The sequence below is a fragment of the Panthera leo genome, chromosome B2 (genome assembly GCF_018350215.1).
Source record: "Panthera leo isolate Ple1 chromosome B2, P.leo_Ple1_pat1.1, whole genome shotgun sequence".
NCBI lineage: Eukaryota > Metazoa > Chordata > Mammalia > Carnivora > Felidae > Panthera > Panthera leo.
The window spans coordinates 53,439,757-53,460,911 of record NC_056683.1 but is presented as its reverse complement, the minus strand read 5'-3'; the positions used below and the strand labels follow the sequence as shown (position 1 = coordinate 53,460,911).

Genomic DNA, 21,155 nt, shown 5'->3' with positions numbered 1-21,155 from the left:
AACTTCTTTTAAGATTTGATCTATAGCCTTTCAGAAATCCTTATGCTGGGAGCACACTGAAGAGGGGAAGGGGGTGGGAGGGTGTGGGTGTATACTTTATACACATGTAGCTCATACTGTAAGGATTTTTATAACTTCATTATTCAATGGTGTATCATTGTCCTCGATACACATATAACATTTTTGTTTTTTTCAGTGGGTCAGAGTAATCCATTCAGTCTAACAGGCTGAAGAAACATCCTTGGTATAATAGTGTTTCCCAAAATGTTTGTTTTGTAAAAATGTTTATTGTTTTCTATCTGCTTTCCTCTGTAATTTTTACTTTCGTGGTTCTTGATCTCCAGCTGTGTAAGTGGCTGGACTGTTTCCTCTTTGAATTCCTCTGTGCTGATGATCATTTATCCAAGTGGGATCAGCTGTTTCCTTCCTAATTTCAAGTCCCCATCCAAAGAGACATCATGCCATTTTCAATGAACTCTACTAGATGTTTATATACATTTATTATCTGGCTTTAAAATTATAGCATTTTCATCTCTATGTGTGATATAGAATATTTCATTTAGAAATTATTACCGTTGCCATTACTAGATTTTGTTTTATTTTCTTTACCTTTATGTGGTCATGTAGTAAGCACATGATATACTTTTTGTACATTTACATGTGTACATTTTTTTTTTTTTTTATATTTGCGTGTATCTCAGTAGTTTTCATGCAGCAGGCTGCTTACGAGTGCTGTCTCTGAGATTAGGTTGTTTTGAGATTACATCCCAGTGCATTCACTTACTTAGCCAAAGGACCTCGGGACAGTTCTCTAACTGGTCTCACTTTTGTGTCCTTAGCTTGAATTGAGAATAAAATTATTTTCTTTATAAGTTTGTTAGAACAAAGAAAGTGTTCATGATACCTTAGTTATTATTTTTTAATTATTATTTTCATGTTTGAAAAAAATTAAGGGACTATTTAGTCATTAATAATGTACTACTTAATGATTTACTGTTACAAATAAAAAATAAATATTTTGTGAAGGACAGTTTCCTACTACAAGCAACCATTTGCTAACCTGTGTTGGTTGCCAAAGCCAAGATCATTAAATACATGTTAGTGAGCACTGGGAGAAAAATAATGTTATTCTGAGTCAACAGTTAGGCATAGGAATAACTGAATATCAACGAACACAGCACAGCTACAGAAAACATAAAATGTTCAGTGGATGCACTGTTTTTGAGCAGGAAATAAATATTAATCTGGGTTTCTTAGAGATTTTTTTGGGGGGGTTTCATATAGGTCAGTGTCAGTGTATATTTATTGAATATAATAGGCATTGGAATAAGGTTAACCTGGAAATATCTTAAATTTGTACTATAGAGAACAAAAGTGAGATGTCAAAATTATAAATAGAAATATCTTTCCAGCATTTATAAAACATTGAATAAAGAAAGTATATTTCTCTCATCTTTTTTTTTATTTGTAATTCTTTTGTGTTAGATTTTATTCCTCTTCATCTCCCTGGCCATAGTAAATATGAATTAGAATAAATATTGAATCCATAGAATTTTTATTGTTTAAAGTTTTGATTTAGAACACATTTTCCTTGTATATCTCCTTTTTTTTAAAAAATAGCAATTCAAATCAGAGGCCTACCAACAACAGATAGAAATGGAGAGACTAAATCATCAAGCAGAGCTTTTGCTGAAGAAAGTAACAGAAGAGAGCGACAAACACACTGTTCAAGACCCATTGATGGAGCTGAAATTGATATGGGATAGTCTGGATGAAAGAATTATCAACAGACAGGTAAACATCAAGACTTTTGTTAGGAAGTTAGAGAAGTTCAGGTAAAATCATTATTAAAAAAATAAAATAGGTGATTAAGCACATAAACTTTTGAAGCCCCTACGTAAATTCTTATTTTATTAGACCTCTTCCTGCTTCTCGACATGCCATTTTTAACCACAAGGAATGTCAAACGTAAAATGTAGGATATAATTGGGCTTCATTGGATATGCTTACAGAATTACACAGTGTGCAACCATTGATTTTTCTTTTTTGCTCTTGTTATTTTTATAAATGTATGTCATTCATGATATCGAATTCATATGGATTTTCTTCCTCTCCACTGTTTCTGTAGCATAAGCTAGAAGGTGCTCTGTTAGCACTGGGCCAGTTCCAGCATGCCCTGGATGAGCTGCTTGCCTGGCTGACACACACTGAGGGCCTGCTGAGTGAACAGAAGCCTGTGGGAGGAGACCCTAAGGCCATTGAAATTGAACTCGCCAAGCACCATGTATGTAGCTGTGATTGCATGTCGTGTTTCTTTATGTGTTTCTAATGTCATCAGAGTTTTGTTTTGGTATGTTTCCTCTTTATGTATTTTTCAAGTTGATGGTGATAGCTCAGGTTCATATTTGACATTTGTAACTGAAGGCTAAACTCCTTAAAACACACTTTTTAAAAGATTATAAACAATTTTTTTTCCTCATTGTTCAGGGCAGTTATCCAGAACGGCAAGGATGGGAAACTTCTGGCTAAATTTCCAGGCTGCGTGGCAGATATTGGTTTAAATCCCTGATTATCCCTGTCACTGGATTGACATAGCCTAGTTTTAAAAGTGGTTGGGGATACCCTAACAAAGTCATAGGCTCAAAATGTTGTTCCGCTGCAGGCTGTGTGTATGTTTTTCCTCTGGTCGCCCTTAGCGCCATGTGAGTGTCACCTGCTGTGTGTTTGGCATGTCTAACATCTTTCTGCTTGCCTGTGCATCTCTCACTCTGTGGAGGTTTGTTCTTCAGTCTCCGTGTCTCCCTGACTTCTCATTGGCTTTCCGTGTCTTAGTCCTTTTCTTTCTGAATTAGTTTTAAACAATATTTATTATGTTTAAAGGGTTTTTATATGTCCTGAACATGATGGAGAGCTTTAAATTAAAAATTAAATTAAATTAAAAATTTTAATTATATCTTGAGGTACATACCCAACAACTTTATGTTGTCATCTTTGTGATACTTGATTGACAATTCTTTTTTTTTTTAAGTTTTTTTTTTTTTTTTATTTTAGACTATTTTTGAGAGAGAGCCAGAGAGAGAGCAGGGGAGGGGCAGAGAGAGAAGGAGAGAGAGAATCCTAAGTAGGCTCCACACTGTCAGTGCAGAGGCCGATGCGGGGCTCCAACCCACAGACAGTGAGATCGTGATCTGAGCTGAAATCAAGAGTCAGATGCTCAACCGACTCAGCCACCCAGGTGCCCATTGTTGTCATCTTTGTGGCCCTTGGTTGACAATTCTTAATAGAAAATACCCTATCTCTGTACAACCTGGAGGGTTTAGGGAGGAGGAAAGCATGGAGCTTAACACAGTGGGCCCCAAACTGATAGCCGGAGGCATCTTCAAGGCTTAGATGATATCCAGCCTAGGTAGGTCATCAGAGCAGAACTTGTGGGGGGTTGAGAGCAGAATTCTAGTTTATTACGATAAAGTTCATTTGACTAGAAACATAAATCCTGAAACCCAGTTGTTAGAATCTTTGTGCAAATGACCAAAGCCATTGACTTGGCCAGGAGAAGTGAGATAAATGATTTTTTTTTTTTCAGATGAAAAGAAAATTCCCTATCTCTTAAGTCAGTAGGCTTAATGAATAAAAGGTGATGCTTGGTTGAGTTTATCCTGACAGTCCAGTCTTTCATAGTACTTGAGCATTCACATTAATAAGGCATCTTACCTAAGGTCATGTCATAAATTCTGACCTTAAATAAGTTTTCCTTGATTATCAAAGAGAAAATGTTTAATAATTTTTATCATTTTAAAATGAAAGGTGAGTTTTTGGCACTTTACTATCATGACAAAGAGTTTTTTAGTATTCTTGCTGTAGTTTTCCTTCTTTCATACTTTTCCCCACAGTAACTGTACCCTAATTTAAATTTCTCTCCCTCTCTTACCTGGTTCTGTCTTATTTATGATCATTGCCCAGCCATATCTAACTGCCCAGCAGTTAGGACCTATTTTGTATCAATATTTTTTATTATTTAATGTCTATTTTATACCTTTCTAAGAATAGTAATGACTGGTCAGACTGACTCTGCATAAAAAAAAAATATGTTTATTCCAACTTAGCAGTTGTCCTTAAATGCAGCATACATCAGTGACAGGAATTTTTGTAGAGTCCAGTAGAGGTGGGACAGTGAGACACCACGATCCAGTTATTTTGGCCGGGCATGAGGTAGGGATCTTTTATTTCTGTTTATCTACCTTTGAGCAGTTAGGGATATGTCCTCCCTTCTTCTTCCATTTTTCAAAGGTCACAAGTTAAAGGGCTTAAAATCACTAGCACAGTTGCTGGAGGAAGGGAGGGAATGTTTCCTCAGTTGATTTTATAGCCTTTAACTTCCTTAACAGGTGCCTCAGAGAATGAGTGCATATCGTCAGAAAAACAGTTATCACAGATGATTAGTGCTCTTCACTAAAAATCCCCCTGTTCTGGATTTCCCTCCAGATGTGGGATGCCTTATGTAGGATGATACATGATGTTTCTTTTCTCTCCTGTTGTTAACCCTCAGCCAGTGAATCTAGGGAAAGATTACCATTGGCCCTTACTAACATGAGAGGAAGGTTTCTTCTGGTTTCCAAAAACATAACTGCGGTTTTCTTGAAACTATTCCTAACCTCTATTTGTTCTTTTTTTTAAGTTTTTTCTAATGTTTATTTATTTTTGAGAAAGAGAGAGAGACAGACAGAGTGTGAGCTGGGGAAAAGGCAGAGAGAGGGAGACGCAGAATCCAAAGCAGGCTCTAGGCTCTGAGCTGCCAGCACAAAACCCGAAGAGGGGCTCGAACCCGTAAGCTGCGACATCATGACCTGAGCTGAAGTCGGATGCTTAACTGACTGAGCCACCCCAAATAGGTGCCCCAGCTCTGTTTGTTCTTTAAAGTGCAATTCTTTTCAGTGTAATTTCAGGGTTTTTTTAGCCTTGTGGTTGCTTTTTGCACTTAACATTCTTGTCCCACGTTAGCACATTTAAGCATTATTGGTCTATTCTGATATTTTCACTGTACATAAGGAAGGTGTTATTTATTGGAATCTGTAGTGGACACTTCAAATGTGCATTTTCTCATAAAGGAACAGCTACACTTTTGATTGCTGGGCTTGAGTATTCCTGCTGTCCAGTGAAATCTCTTTTCCTCTACTGTCAGGGCATCCTAAGATTCCTGTCTACTTAGCAGTTAATTGTAGCATCTTTCCAATGAGAGAAGCTTGAAGAATAGTCTGTGGTAATTTTTTTTTCCTCTTAGAGTGTTAATTGTAAAGCATGGCGTTATCTAAGAATGTAATAATTTTGTATTTGAAAATGGATATATAGAAATCAAAATATTTTTCAAGTTGTTTACTTAAGACATGAAAATTAAGTTCAGTCAAAATGATTTTGAATCAAATGAAAACTTTCATAACCTTTTGATTATAATCTCTAGATACTTAATGTCCTCAATATAAGGTTATTCTAATAGGAAGAACTAGCAAAATGTTCTTTGATAATCATTTCAAGGTAGACTAAAGGTATATCCAGGAAAGCTGCAAAGTTAAGGGAAAAGAAGTCCACCATTTGAACACTTTTTTAGTATTAAAACTTTCTGTAGACGATGGTTTTGTTTCCAAATGTTCTATCTTCAGCAAATAAAACAGTTGCATTAAAAGCACTGTTAACATGTTATGAGCTAGCAAACATAGTGTTCTCTTCATATTTTCAGGTGCTTCAAAATGATGTACTAGCCCATCAGTCCACAGTGGAAGCCGTTAACAAAGCAGGAAATGATCTAATTGCATCAAGTGCAGGAGAAGAAGCAAGCAACCTTCAGAACAAGCTAGAGATTCTAAATCAACGATGGCAAAATGTTTTGGAAAAAACAGAACAAAGGAAGCAGCAGCTGGATGGTGCCTTGCGCCAGGTGAATAAGAGAGTAGATTCTCAGCCTTTCATGGCCTTCCAGACCAAAATAGTATGGAATTCTTTCGTTGGTTTGCAGACCCTGTTTAATTTGTGTACCGTAGGAGAGGAGTAAAAATAAGTGGGATAAAGAACACAGCAGATGAGAAGGCAGCCCTCTGGCTCTTAGTGTAATAGTCTTATCCGCCAGAGCTCTCACCATGAAGAAAGGCAAGGCAAATCCACTGGCACCTGCCTGTTGTTAAGAACGCAGAGAGAGGCTTAGCAGGCCGGGCTCCTTCAGACATTGTTTTCTCCTTAAAAGTGACAATGTGTTTATGGCCCAGACTTAAAATTCTGTATCACTCCAGGCCAAAGGGTTCCATGGTGAGATTGAGGATTTGCAGCAGTGGCTGACGGACACGGAGCGTCATCTGTTAGCCTCCAAACCTCTGGGGGGGTTACCGGAAACAGCCAGGGAGCAGCTTAATGCCCACCTGGTAAGTATATTATTTCCTACAGCTCTAGCCTCAGAATAAGAAAGACACTGACCATTTTGTGTGGGTCCTGGTGACCAATAAATTGTGGGAGAAAGTTTAAAGGATATACAGTTTTACAGCAGAAATCTTTATGTGTAAGTGCTAGAAACACCATTTATTGATTAAATTTTTCAAGTCAGAACTTATTCTTTATTTCAGAGATGAGTGTGCCAGAAGTACCTAGAAGTCTAGGTATTTTTTAGAAGCTAATTTGCCCCATAAAATGATGAACTTGTATGGATAGTAATAAAACGTTGTGTAAATTATAAACTGTTGTACCTTCAGTGAAGAGAAAAATCCCGAAAGCCGTCAGAATTGACTTAAAAATTATTGCTATGAGCATGATACTCCCGTCTAGTTTCATGGAAGGCTGGAAAATATATTCTTGTTCTGTTCAAGAGCGACTTGTTTATTTGTTTTACTTTCTTAAGTTTATTTATTTTGAGAGAGAGAGAGAGAGAGAGTGTGTGTGTGTGTGTGTGTGAGAGAGAGAGAGAGGGAGAGAGAGAGAGAGAGAGAGAGAGATAGAATGGGGGAGGGGCAGAGAGAGAGGGAGACAGAATCTCAAGCTGGCTTTGCACCCTCAGTGCAGAGCCTCACGGTGGGGCTCAAACTTGGAGACTTTGAGATCATGACCTGAGCCGAAAACAGGAGTCAGAGGCTTAACCGACTGAACCACCCAGGCACCCCTGTTTGTTTGTTTTAATGGTGATAGGGCTGTATCTTCAACTTCACACCTATACGAGCTGTGAACAAGGGGTGGCTTCTGTTTAGTTCATTGTCCAGTGGGAACATTGTGCCTATGGGCTGTTCCCACCCAGATTCTGTGGCACTGTCCACTCTTAAAAGAGGAAAATATAATGAAACTTGAGACTCTGGCTTTCTTTCACAGAAATGGAGACTGACAAATTGAATTTAGACTTTGATTTATTGGCATTTCCTATTCATTTACATTATAATTCAGGTTTAGAAGTTTTAAGATAAAACAGTCTGTTTCATATTTTGAAAACTAATCCTCTTTTAAACTTGCAAATTTGCATCAGAAAGTTTTTTTTAATATTCAAATGCTGACAATTAGTATCTTGAGAAATAAGAGTAGATATGCTTGGGGATTGGGCAAAAGAAATGGGCCATTATACATCCAAACCTGTATTCTTTATCAGATGTCCAATGTTGTTGTGAGAGCTTATTGAAACCACACTTGGTTGTAAATAATTTTGAATTTGGGGATTTGGATAGGAAGTAACCATCATACAGGTGTTGTGGAGAACTGGTCTTAAGTTTTTACATGAATGTAACTCTTGTTTTGATATTAAATTCTGAATTTGTTTTCATAATTTTTTTGTATTCTCTGTAGAAGAAACACATTGCATTCCAGTTGAAAGCTTTAAAGATGTTATAAATGAGAGTAATATTCATAGTATCCCGAATTTGTCTTTTGTGATTCCAAAGTCCGAACAATCAACTTAAAATATCTTACTGTATTGAGCCTTCACTTTCTATTCGTTGTGTGCCTTCTGACCACACAAATAAACTATCCCAAAAATTATTATAGCCACTGTCATAGTCTGAGGTGAGACTTAGAAAGCCCATGTTACAGAGAAGGAAAACAAGGCTCAGAGAAGTTAATCACTTGCTCGGGGTCACCGAGCTGATTGGTTACTGCACAGTGAAACCTTTCTTGATAACATAAAAGTTACTTACCAACTTTACCATGCTGGACTGAATTGATAATGATAGCACCATTTCTGAGATTTCTGGCAGACGGATATGTCTACAGGCTTAGGTGTTGTTTTAATATAGTGAAATATTTGAATGTGTCACAGTTATTCTGTATGTTAGATAAAGGTGACTATATGATGAGGGGCTTGGGATTGATGACCTGGGAAAGGAACTCTTAGATTTTATTCTCTTAAAAATGATTTAACTTGGGGGGATATCTCAATGTAGGAAATCTGTGCTGCCTTTGATGTTAAAGAAGAAACATACAAAAGTCTGATGCAGAAAGGCCAGCAGATGCTTGCAAGATGCCCCAAATCTGCAGAGACAATTGACCAAGACATAAATAACTTGAAAGAAAAATGGGAATCGGTGGAAACCAAACTCAATGAAAGGAAAGTATGTGCTTTAATTAATGTAATAGAATGAATGTTTTATTTCATGAGATTTACTTAATCTCTGAGTAGAATTAGCAGTGGAACTTTTAATGACCCCATGTTTAAATTTTCTTTGTATACATTTGGAGGTTTCATGGGGTCAATTGAAAATAGTATTCTCTTTCACACAGGAGGATAGAGTTAAAGCAGTCTGTTCCAACACAGATCATAGATCAAGTGTTTCTAGGTGTATTTTTAAATTTGTGAACCACTCGAATTCTGGATTGTTAAATAATTCTAATCACACTTACTTATGTATATAGTGGGAAGGGAAAGAGGGAGGTCAAGAGAGTGAGATGATTGTGTATATAATAAGCACTTCCATGACAAAAGTCCATGAAAAGGGATTAAAAATATCACTGTTTAATGCTGTAAGAATAATGATAGGTGAGGAATACTAGATTGTATTCCCTCACTGACAGACCATAATGTATATATATTTCACATCATTTTGACCCTCCAGATTAATCATGTGAATGTCAAGTTTTCTTTTTATATAAAGATATAAAAGACATCTGTTTAGTAATTGCATTCTGTGGTTCATTGACCTCAAATCACAATTTTAGTGTATATCAGATTATTTTTAGCTGCAGTGAGATCTTCTCACTATACTAAAAGGGGTTTGGTTTGCCATTATTTTAGTGAAGGCCCATTACACTCATAAACTGTTTAGGTAATACAGAAATACAGATTAGGTATAAAGAAAGCATGGATGGGAAGGAAATCTGCCAGAGAGTGGTTAAACTGGGGGGAAGACACTTAACTATCATCAAATACTAAATGATCTGCCTTTGCAGACTAAACTGGAAGAGGCCCTCAACTTGGCAATGGAGTTCCATAATTCCCTCCAAGACTTCATCAACTGGCTAACCCAGGCTGAACAGACCCTAAATGTAGCTTCTCGGCCAAGTCTTATCTTGGACACAGTCTTGTTTCAAATCGATGAACACAAGGTATGATGTAACTCAGATGGATAGTATTCTTATTTTAGACCTTTTTAGACCACAGACTGTTTTCATGTCAGAAGTATGAATTTGGTAGTTTAGAAACTTTATTTTGTCCTTTAAAATGGTTTCAGCTTATGACACCAGAAGCACTTATAAAACAGAACAGTTTTTCATGTGTTTCTAATTCCACCCTTCTTTTTGGGAAAGGTCTTCGCCAATGAAGTAAATTCTCACCGTGAGCAGATAATAGAGCTGGACAAAACTGGGACCCACCTGAAGTATTTCAGTCAGAAACAAGACGTTGTCCTAATTAAGAATCTACTGATCAGTGTACAAAGTCGGTGGGAAAAAGTGGTTCAGCGGTTAGTAGAAAGAGGGAGATCTTTGGATGATGCAAGGAAAAGAGCCAAGCAGGTAAACCTTTCTAAACTAGTCAATAAATCAGTTCTAGGTATTGAAATATATATGATGACATTCAAGTACTTTTATCGTAGGCTGTATTGGTTGTAACAATCATGGCACAGGGCCAAGGTGTTTATATCCGAAAAGGGCCTAAGTTTCAATGATAACATCATGTTTTGCCCTAGCACCTTCTGGTCCTGGGGACTAATCTTGAAAAGACTGATTATAGCTTGGCTTCATAGACCCACTGTTACTAAGATCCAAAAAGAGGCTCAAGTTTTTTGTTACTGGGTTTATTTGTTTTTTTCCTTTGTGCTTGCAATCTCCACTCTCATAGCTGGAGTAAGTCATCAGACTTTAGTATATTGCTACCTTGTGTTTAGTCCTAAGCCAGACTTTGTCCACAAACTCTGAGGGCTGAGAGACAGACACCGGCCCACCGGACAGCTTCCTGAAAGGGCTGATTCTGTGTCTAAGCTGCTCGGTACTCCTCACCTTTCTGAATCTTTACGCTTGTTGACAAGCTCTCATTTCTTCTCTGGTATTTTGATACAGTTCCACCCTGCTTTTATTTTTTTATTTTTTTATTTTTTATTTTTTTCAATATATGAAGTTTATTGTCAAATTGGTTTCCATACAACACCCAGTGCTCATCCCAAAAGGTGCCCTCCTCAATACCCATCACCCACCCTCCCCTCCCTCCCACCCCCCATCAACCCTCAGTTTGTTCTCAGTTTTTAAGAGTCTCTTATGCTTTGGCTCTCTTCCACTCTAACCTCTTTTTTTTTTCCTTCCCCTCCCCCATGGGTTTCTGTTACGTTTCTCAGGATCCACATAAGAGTGAAACCATATGGTATCTGTCTTTCTCTGTATGGCTTATGTCACTTAGCATAACACTCTCCAGTTCCATCCACGTTGCTACAGAGGGCCATATTTCATTCTTTCTCATTGCCACATAGTACTCCATTGTGCATATAAACTGCAATTTCTTTATCCATTCATCAGTTGATGGACATGTAGGCTCTTTCCATAATTTGGCTATTGTTGAGAGTGCTGCTATAAACATTGGGGTACAAGTGCCCCTATGCATCAGTACTCCTGTATCCCTGGGGCAAATTCCTAGCAGTGCTATTGCTGTCCACCCTGCTTTTAAATGAATTGTTTGAACCTTTTAAGGCTTCTTTTTTCCTTTTTCTTTTCATCTAGAGAATCTCACGGGTCTCACAAGGAACTCCCCTAACTCTCTTCACCTACTATTAATATGCCATTCTTAGGCTAAACACAAAAAAGAAGTAGAATTACGTGTCTCTCTACTCTGGGAGAGAGATGTGCCCACCTTGTTTGGCAACTATCTTTGAATTTTACTAGAAACTCTGTGTAACGTTGAGGCTGAATTTTATAATGAGTCTTTCTGCCCCATTCAGTTCCATGTTTCTGTAATTGGTATTGGACTCCATTCTTCTGGGGATCCAGGCTCAGTTGGGTGATGTAAAAGATGTCTGGGAGTCAAATGTTTCTGTGATTAATGCTCTCAGCATAAATTTGTTAAAAGCTTAGAAATGACAAATTGCATTGTTGTAGGATTACATGCCATATTATTTCTTTTTTTGAGTGGGATGTATGATGTGTTCAATGTTATCAGTGAGACTGTGGAATAGAATCGGTCTCTTCTTGTTTTTATGAGACAGTATTAATGATAAGCCTGACATTCTTCTCTGCACCGAGCAGTGTCCTCGGTAGTATGGGCATTTCTTGAGTTATGAACATCTAATTTATAGAAGTCTTTTTCCTTTCTCCATGTTGCCAATTTTATTTTCTCATTTGGCTTAATCTGTAAGAATTTTCTACTGCTTTTAGGTACAAAAGTATGGCATTTCTTGTATTTATGTGGCTTAAAAATAGTTTTTAAAGCAGGACCAGTCTTAGAACTTGTGCGTTTGTATCATTAAACTTACCATCTGTTATAGCCTATATTAATTGTGGTAAGACCACCAAACACTGTGACTACTTCTTTATTTCTCACTATCCTACTTTCTTAGTTTGGGGCTCAGATGTTGATCATAGTTCTCTGACTTTGGCGGTTTATATACCTCTTCTGGCCTCTTTATTTTTGTATTTAAATTGATTGGAGTTGTGGGAAGGAGGGGTCAGGAGAGCAGGTTTGTGATGAGGTGATCTCAGCGGGCGCTGCCAGCTTTGTGATCCCGTGCTCTTATTGTGCTGATTGTTAAATGTCTTCTTGCTATTTCTTTATTAGTGTGCTTTGATATAAAGCAGATTTTATTTTGATTACTTCTGTTTTTGTTATGTATCCGTTCACTTAAGTTTATTATGAGAAATAATTTATAACCAATTTCACAATTTGGGATCCAAAAATAGTACCCGCTAGTTCTCTGTGATAAACAGAAAAGAGACTGTGGCTGAAGCCAAGTATACATAGCACCAGAATATTGCAAAATCATGGAGGCCAAAGAGAATTCTATTTTGTTAGAATTCAAGTGCTGTGGGTGCTCTTACATATAAAACCAGTAAGTGAGGCCCAGGCGTTAAGTTGAGGATTTTGGTAGTAGCAGTAAAGATACTGAATGCCTTTTGTATTAAATAGGAATGTTATGGACTTCTATTGTTGTTATTCTTTTACTTTTTAAGGCGAGCTTATTAACTTTATCCTTTGTCTTTCCCTTTTTGTTCCTGTTCCTTAACATGGGAATTAAATACCTTAGAAGTAAACCTAGATCTGTCGGCGACAGCAGTGGGCAAATCAAATTCTCTTGAGAGTTTACGTTAATTGCTAAGCAGAAGGAAAGGGAGGGAAATTCTCCCTGGTGTTCCCTGTTTCTAGGCTCATTTCTATTTTTGTTAAAGTTTATATGTTTCAGTGAGTTACAACAAAGTAACCGTGGGGGCCCGACCACAGAAGCCAAGAGTTAGTAAGACATGGCGAATTCAATAAAGCTACTACTTTCTTCTTTTTTAGGGGAAATTTGAATTAAGTATTTTAAACATTTTCATTAATACTAATTCCTATTTTATTTATTTTATTTCTTTAATGTTTATTATTTTTGAGAGAGAGAGACACAGAGAGAGAGCAAGCAGGGAAGGAGCAGAGAGAGGGAGACACAGAATCTGAAGCAGACTCCAGGCTCTGAGCTGTCAGCACAGAGCCTGACGCGGGGCTCGAACTGACAGACCACGAGATCATGACCTGAGCTGTAGTAGCCGCCCAACTGACTGAGCCACGCAGGCGCCCCTATTAATTTCTATTTTAAAAATATAGGGAGCATACCAGGAAATTCTCTGGATTGAGATGTGTATTTCTTTTACAGTTCCATGAAGCTTGGAGTAAACTTATGGAGTGGCTAGAGGAGTCAGAGAAGTCTTTGGATTCTGAACTGGAAATTGCCAATGATCCAGACAAGATAAAAACACAGCTTGCACAGCATAAGGTGGGTCTATAATTAGAAATAGCATATATGTCATTCTGTATCTCAAGATCACCTTTTAAATCCTTACTTGGTTGTGTATTTATTCATCACTAGAAAAAAAAAAAAAAGGTGTCCTCTGTGGACCTCTGTTAAATTTAAAACCAGCTGCCCATCACATTGGTCAAGTAGCAAGAGTATCTTTACTCTCTGCTGACCATCCCACCATCATTCTAGGATTACTGTTAACAAAAAATATACAAAATTAAAGCTGGCGGTGTTCTACAATCTAGAACTTAAAAGATTGAGAGGGGGTCAAGTGTTGGCATCTCAATTTTTCACTTATCTGTCTTGTCTTGTAATTTCGTTCATAGACCAAATGCTATGCAGAAGATAATTTTATAGCAAAAAGTAATATAAATTTTGCCATATAGATTCTTTCAAACAGTTATGTGGGGAAAATTGGTTGCCTCTGCACAAACTGGTGTTTTGTTATGTGTATGTGGTATATGAAATTCTATCCTTACCCTCAAAGACATAGAGTCAGTGGCCTCCTTATGTAGACTAGAAGATGCAGAAACATATTATTTTATATTTTCTACCTTTTATATTCCTACTACATTGCATTCAAAGAACATCCCCCCCCACCCCATCTTTCTCAACTCTTTTGAATTTGGGTCTGTCATTCTGGTTATAAAGTGATCATCAGCCTTCAGGGTGAGTGCAGTAGGTAAAAGGAGAGTGGTTCCTGCAAAAACTATAAAGTTTTAAGCATCTATCTATCTATCTATCTATCTATCTATCTTTCTAACTATCATCTAACTATCTATCTAACTATCATCTTGACACATGATAGTTTTTTGAAAGCTGGAAAAAATGGGGTGATGTAAGGTTTATCATCATCAGAAAATTCTAGCCATCATATACCGATTGATAGCTTCCATGCTGGTTGTTAAGTCACCTCAGGAGGTCACGATCCTAGGATGACAGAAAGAAGCTGTTCTTTGACTAGATGAGGGCGTGTGAGTGGCTCATTCTGCTGGCACCCTCTACCTGTGAGCTGCCACCATGTTCAGTACTGAGAGCACAGTGAGGGGGAGCAGCACCTTCCTTCCTTCCCCTGATGGAGAAACGAGAGCCTCCTTCTCAAAATACACTGCCTGTTTGAACTTGAACATAGATATCATGTCATGGAGTCTTAGGAAAGTATATTGTGTGTTTAAGTTGGAGAATCCTAGAAATAAGAATACGTGAGGAACCCTTCTAGATCCTCTCTTTTTCCTGGTGTGACTTGTTACCAAAGTCAGCATCTGTCTGAGATAAGGGTACAAGGCACATGAAGCCAATTTTAAAATAAGTCTTTTCTTTCCTCTTTTGGCTATTTTTCTGTCTTTAAAGAGTGTTCATCTATCCTGTATTCAGCTGTAACATTTTTTTATGTATCTTCTTTTGAGGAAAATTTGTCAATGCCATGATTCTAAAACTAATATTCTATTTAGAATAACAAGAAAAAATAATAATTACAGAAAGCAAACTTTAGAAATAGTGTGGTATTGTAATAGTGTTTATTGCTAAAAAAAATCCTAGATGTAGTGGCCTCCTATTATAAGACCAAGTAAATATCTTAGTCATATTAAGACACCTAAAGTGTCTGGGTTTTAAAGGCAATAAAAATGCATTAGGTGATGATAACCAAGATTATTTTAGAAAATTATACATTTGCATAGCATTTTACTCTCTAAGGTGATTCTAATGTGCTACCAGGAGTTAGAATCACTGTGTTAGTGTTTCCATAATATATTATGAGCTTGTAAGATGCCCATTAAGTTGACCTTCCTTCCTTCCCATCTCTGAGATTGTATATGCAATAGCAGTGGTCTCATTCTTGCTATTACACACTTACAAACACACACAAAATGTAAGATGATAATGAGAGAGGCCTGCAAAGACAGTGTCCTTACTTTAGAAAAGCTTTTAATTGAGTTGTGTAGACAGATTATATAATCCATCTTTCCCACACATAGAAATTTTCATACACAAACATGCAGATTAATAATGTAAAAGATAGGAAAGTATAGATGTCACATTAGCAATATAGCTATTTAATACTGGAAAAGTAATCTGTAGATCTTGAGAGACGTTCGTAGGGCATCATAGTGGTGGGGAGGAGGGGTATAAGCTTGCCAAGGGGTGTGAATTGAAGGGGCAGTAGGTCAGAACATAGGAATCTTGAGATGTGGTTCTTATTTGCCCCTCACCCTGGCTCACAGATGAAATTATACGTATCATCATTGTAAACATCCAAAATGTGTGACAGCAGATCTGGTTGACCAAAACAAAACAAAACAAAAAAACCAAAAACCCACAAACAAAAAACAAAACCTGTAGTAAATTTACACATTATGAGTCACTCTGTGTCCACATAGACCTTTATTTAGTTACTCATTGAGTGTTAACTACTTTTTCCTCTCCAAAATCTTGGGTTTCTCAATAGCAGATTAGCAATTCCATTTTATTATAACTAGTATACTATTTGTGGTTTATAGCTATGAAAGATTCAAGATTTGTTGTGCTTTGAAATCACTTTCTTCATAATAGTAGACTTCTGGGAAAAATAAGTTCTTCAGTTTGAAAATATAAGGATTCTTTTCCACCCTGGTGTGTTCCTGTGTAGCCAGCAGCACTACACCATCTGACCTGTTGGCTGATGTCTTCCTCTGTTTAGATTCCTTTTATTAGGGATGCCTTTTGTGATGTCTGTTACCTATTTAATAGTCCTAAGTAGAAATGCACATTGTTTTCCTGTTAAATATATAGGAGTTTCAGAAATCACTCGGAGCCAAGCATTCTGTCTATGACACCACCAACAGAACGGGACGTTCTCTGAAGGAGAAAACCTCCCTGGCTGATGACAACCTGAAACTGGATGACATGCTGAGTGAACTCAGAGACAAATGGGATACCATCTGTGGAAAATCTGTGGAAAGGTAAAATGTTCTTTAAGGCAGTTTGGTTACCTTGTCGGCTTCTTTCAAACATACAGTAGTGATGCTTTGTGGGAACTTTCTAGGAACCTAAATACCTCCTTTAAGAAGTTGTTTCTTCTCTCTAATGCCCCACTTACACAGTATCTGCACGGAGAAGGCTTTGTTGTTCATTTTTACTTATTTTTTAACTCCTCAGTTCACTCAAAAGTGGTATCATTCTCTAAGCATATTATCTGATACCTGACTTGCTGTTGTTTTCCATAAGCTAATTTCCATGTAACCACTGGGGTGGTCTCTTTAAAAAATAAGTTTGATCTTATCATTTCCCTTCCTCATACCTTTTAGGAACTTATTATACCTTGAGTGTGAGCCAAAACACAGGCTCCTTAATGTGTCGTGCAAGGTCCTACCAATCTGACCCCAGTGTTTGCTTCCAACTTCCATCTACCCCTTCCCAGTCTTCTTTCTCATTACACTTGAACCAGTTGAAATATGTAGTAGTAGAAGAATTCAAATATCTTAGAAATGTTTTCAAATATTTCATAGATCCTTAGTCTAATTACTTTTGTCAGTATCAAGATTGAATGGAATATTATATTCTAATAATAAAATTATATTAGAAAAGGAAATTAAAATATATTCTAAAGAATATATGGAAGGAATATAGAAATTTTGGGGTTGGGTTTTAAAAAGCTTTAAAACCTGGGGCACCTGGGTGACTCAGTCGGTTAAGTGCCTGACTCTTGATTTCAGCTCAGGTCATGATCTCATGGTTCACTAGATCGAGCCTCTGGTCCAGCTCTGCATTGACAGTGTAGAGCCTGTTTGGGATTCTCTTTCTCCCCTGCCTACTCGTGCTCTCCTTCTTTCTCAAAATAAATAAATAAACATTAAAAAAAATATTTAAAACCTTCAATATCAAAAGGTTATCTGCTTTTTTACTAAGTCATATAAATGACTTCATGGCAGAGAGATACGTGAATACAAGGGGATGAAGATGGGGCAGGCTAGGACTATAGACAACATTTGGCAGATTGAGGGATGATGAAAATGTTCAGTTTCTTGATCATGATGATAGTTACATGAGTCTATACATGTGTTAAAATTCATAGAACTGTATACCCAGAAAAGTTAAGTTTACTGTATGATAATTTAAAATATAAAAAAAAAATTTAGGGGTGCCTAGAAGGCTTAGTCAGTTCAACATCTGACTCTCGATTTTGGCTCAGGTCATGATCTCATGGTTTGTGTGTTCAAGCCCTGCATTGGGCTCTGTGCTGGCAGCATGGAGCCTGCTTGGGATTCTTTCTCTCCCTCTTTCTCTGGCCCTCTCCATTCATGCATGTTCTCTCTCAAAATAAATAAATAAACATTGAAACAATATATTAAAAAATTTTAAGGCATATTTTTTTACGAAGAAACCAAAGGGCTATTGATTTCTAGAGGTGATGATGAGGGAATTTTCTGAGAACACATGCTATGCATTTAAGGAATAAAAAAGAAAATTTGAGAAAAGTTTTGTTATTTTCTAAGGAAAGCAAAGAAACAGCAGTGAGTACCAATATATCATTTTTTCTTTGAGTACTCTCAACCTTCATAAATGGATTTTAGATTTTCAGATATGTAGGGTGGCTTTTTTGTTGCTCTCATTGATTTTTCCACCTTCTTCCTCAGACAAAACAAACTGGAGGAAGCCCTGTTATTTTCTGGACAATTCACCGATGCCTTGCAGGCCCTCATTGATTGGCTGTATAGAGTTGAACCCCAGCTGGCAGAAGACCAGCCTGTCCATGGAGACATTGATTTAGTGATGAATCTGATCGATAATCACAAGGTATCATTATCTGGGACATTTTATTTATCTCATTTGATTGTCATGAGTATAGAAGAAAATGTAACCCCTTAACTCAGCCTTTTAAAAACTAGAGACTGCATATCATACTACATACCAGTCTTTAATAATGATATATGTGTACATATGAGCAGAATCAGGAAGCCAACTTTAAAAGTGAGTCAGAAAAGGTACTTTATCAGTGAGATACTTTTTTTTTTCTTTTTTCAACTTCCAAATCTAAAACCTTTTAGAACTTAGAAAATGATTTTATTCTCTGGTGCTTCATGTTCCAAGAATGTTTTACAGTCTTTCATTATTCATGGAAAGAATTGTGGAATATAATTTAAAATTCTTCATTCATTTACCCGGAACTTGGTCATTGCATAAGCATATGGATTTGTAACATGATCTCTGGGGGTCAAGACAGGCTGCTTTTTTGTTTTTAAAAACTGTTTTAAACTTGCCCCTTTAACTGCAGCAGTTGATGAGATATCAGTATACGCTGTGAGGGACTTGATTATTACTTCAGAAAAGCGGTTTCTTGCAACCTCCTGAAGGGTATTCAAAATTTTTGTGCCAGTAAAAAGGAATGTACAAGACATCCAGCTGATACGGAGTGTAAGGTCCTAAATTATGGTAAAATGTTGTATTACAACCTAAAGAACCTTGAAAACAACCTCGCGGGCACAGTACTAACGTGGAGTGGTGGTATCAGAGTAGACTTTATATACAGGTATCATACAGCACTGTATGTGAATCCGTGTTGTGTTTCTTTCTCTTCATTATTTTTGAGTTCAGGAAATACATTTCCTTTTAAAATGTTTTCTTTATATTTCCCTGGCTATCGTGTTTTGATCTTACCTATTCCTTTTTAAATGGTTGGTCCTTTCAGCATATTTATTTCCCCTCTTCTGGTTCTGTTATCTCATTATATCTATAAAAGAGTGTTACATTTGAATATTATCAAAAAATCAAAGAGTAAATGAAGGACAGGGATCAGGCATACAGAAATCAAAAATTTTAAGTTTTGTTACTTGCCTGTATTGAAACAAATGTTTTGTGCATGATTAATATAAACTTTTTTATGCCCTGGCATTCTTTCAATGAGTAATGAATAGTGTAATGTTACTTTTTACATAAATGCCATTTGTATAAACTCACTGTCTAAACATTTACTCCCTTCGGCACTTGCCAGGTTTTTTTATATATTAAAGGTCATCAAGAATGAGTTAATCATTCAGCATTAGTAATGCAATTGGAAGGCTCAGGCTTAAGTATACAAAGTACATTGGAAAGTCTTCTCAGAACTATTGGACTCGTCCTATCACAAACAGATTGTATAGACACTGTATTTCCTATGCCTGTGTATGGATGTGTGTCTCTGTGTGTCTGTCTATCTATCTGCAGGCACATCTCATTGAACACTATCAGAGTGAAATCAAGCAAAGAATTCATCACACTATGTGTGGTTTGTTTCAGATGGACTCCTTTTTATGAATGATTTGATTGTCAGAATAGAAACTCATGGATATAGCCAAAATTATAAAATGTGATTAGTGATATTCATTTGTGACCATTTTTTAGAAAAATAAGTTAATTTTATTCTATACATAACATTAGTTACTTGAAAGATCTAGCTGCATATACAGAATTTTGGACCAGAAACGAAGTACCCTGGGCTCATTTCTTGGATTACGTCTGTGGTCAAAGGAAGCCAGTTCAACTCCTGGCACCTCAGAGTTCATCAAAATTAGGCAAGGGGTGGGGGGAAGCTTTTCTTCCAAAATGACAAAGATTTAAGCCTCTAAAGTTTGACATTCTAGGTTAGCTCTCAGGATTCTGTGAAAGTTGAAGCCATGCTACAGAGAAGAAGACTGCATGGCAAGTCCCTGTACGATTCCCTGCCATTACCTCCAAAACCCCCATGTGACAGCCCAGGACTGCTTAGTTATTTGTTAGTCTGTTAGATATGTTTATTAACTAAGAGTAATGAGGTAGCCAGCACATTCTAGGCATTTAGAGTAATGATTTGAGAGGAGCTGGGATGCCATACTAAAGAATCATAGAAAAAAAAGAATTTGATTCTTTTGTGTAAACTGAAATAAAGAATAGCTGCCATTATTTAAATCCAATGTGTCATTAAAAAAAATCGGGTTTGTTCACTCAGGAGAATGTTACAAGATTGAACAGATTTATACAAGACCGTGTTCTTAACAGTGCTCTGGTGGGAGCAGTGTGCCACGACTCAGCTTCTAAAGATTCTGTGAAAAGTGTGTGTCATTAAGCTGTAGGTCTTAGAGATTGGTACATGATGTCATGTGTATGTATATTCCAAGCAGTGTCTTTTACTGGCTTGATTTTATAATTAAAAATTAATTTTTCTAAAAACATGGTCTTTTAGGCTTTCCAGAAAGAACTGGGGAAGAGGACCAGCAGCGTGCAGGCCCTGAAGCGCTCGGCACGAGAGCTCATAGAGGGCAGCCGAGACGACTCCTCCTGGGTCAAGGTCCAGATGCAGGAACTAAGCACACGCTGGGAGACTGTGTGTGCACTTTCTATATCAAAGCAGACCCGATTGGAAGCAGCTCTGCGTCAGGTAAATGTCATGCAAATTGCATCTGGACATAGTGAGAAAGGTTTCGAAGCCTCAACGAGAACTGCTCTTGTGAGGAACTGTTCCGTTCCCCCTTTTCTTAACTGGGACAGTCATGAGAAGGAGATTCTTAGAACATCCTTGCCTTGGTCTTCCTGACAAGAATTTAAATTACTCACAGAGGAAGTTGCCTCATCTTTACATAAAAGTGCTGCTCTATTAATTTTTCAGCTTGAATGTGCAATGGGCTACCCTGTATCTAAAATCAGATTGTTCAAATGGTGAATTAATCTTCATATAGGCCTCTGTGATATATTAGAGGTATTACATTTGTAAAATGTAGTAGCACCATATATCTTTATCTTTTT

General features: G+C 37.1%; 1 protein-coding gene across 4 annotated transcripts in view; it reads left to right on the top strand.

Moving 5' to 3' along the window:
- Nucleotides 1-21,155, top strand: part of DST (dystonin) — a 490,237-nt gene that overhangs the window by 445,458 nt on the left and 23,624 nt on the right. For all 4 annotated transcript variants that reach the window (XM_042939088.1, XM_042939087.1, XM_042939090.1 and 1 more), the window contains 11 exons: nucleotides 1,621-1,794; nucleotides 2,129-2,284; nucleotides 5,732-5,929; nucleotides 6,279-6,407; nucleotides 8,397-8,564; nucleotides 9,400-9,555; nucleotides 9,757-9,963; nucleotides 13,278-13,397; nucleotides 16,191-16,360; nucleotides 18,035-18,194; nucleotides 20,596-20,790. In XM_042939088.1, coding sequence (XP_042795022.1) covers nucleotides 1,621-1,794; nucleotides 2,129-2,284; nucleotides 5,732-5,929; nucleotides 6,279-6,407; nucleotides 8,397-8,564; nucleotides 9,400-9,555; nucleotides 9,757-9,963; nucleotides 13,278-13,397; nucleotides 16,191-16,360; nucleotides 18,035-18,194; nucleotides 20,596-20,790 — 1,833 coding nt within the window. The remainder of the gene's footprint in view (nucleotides 1-1,620; nucleotides 1,795-2,128; nucleotides 2,285-5,731; nucleotides 5,930-6,278; nucleotides 6,408-8,396; nucleotides 8,565-9,399; nucleotides 9,556-9,756; nucleotides 9,964-13,277; nucleotides 13,398-16,190; nucleotides 16,361-18,034; nucleotides 18,195-20,595; nucleotides 20,791-21,155) is intronic.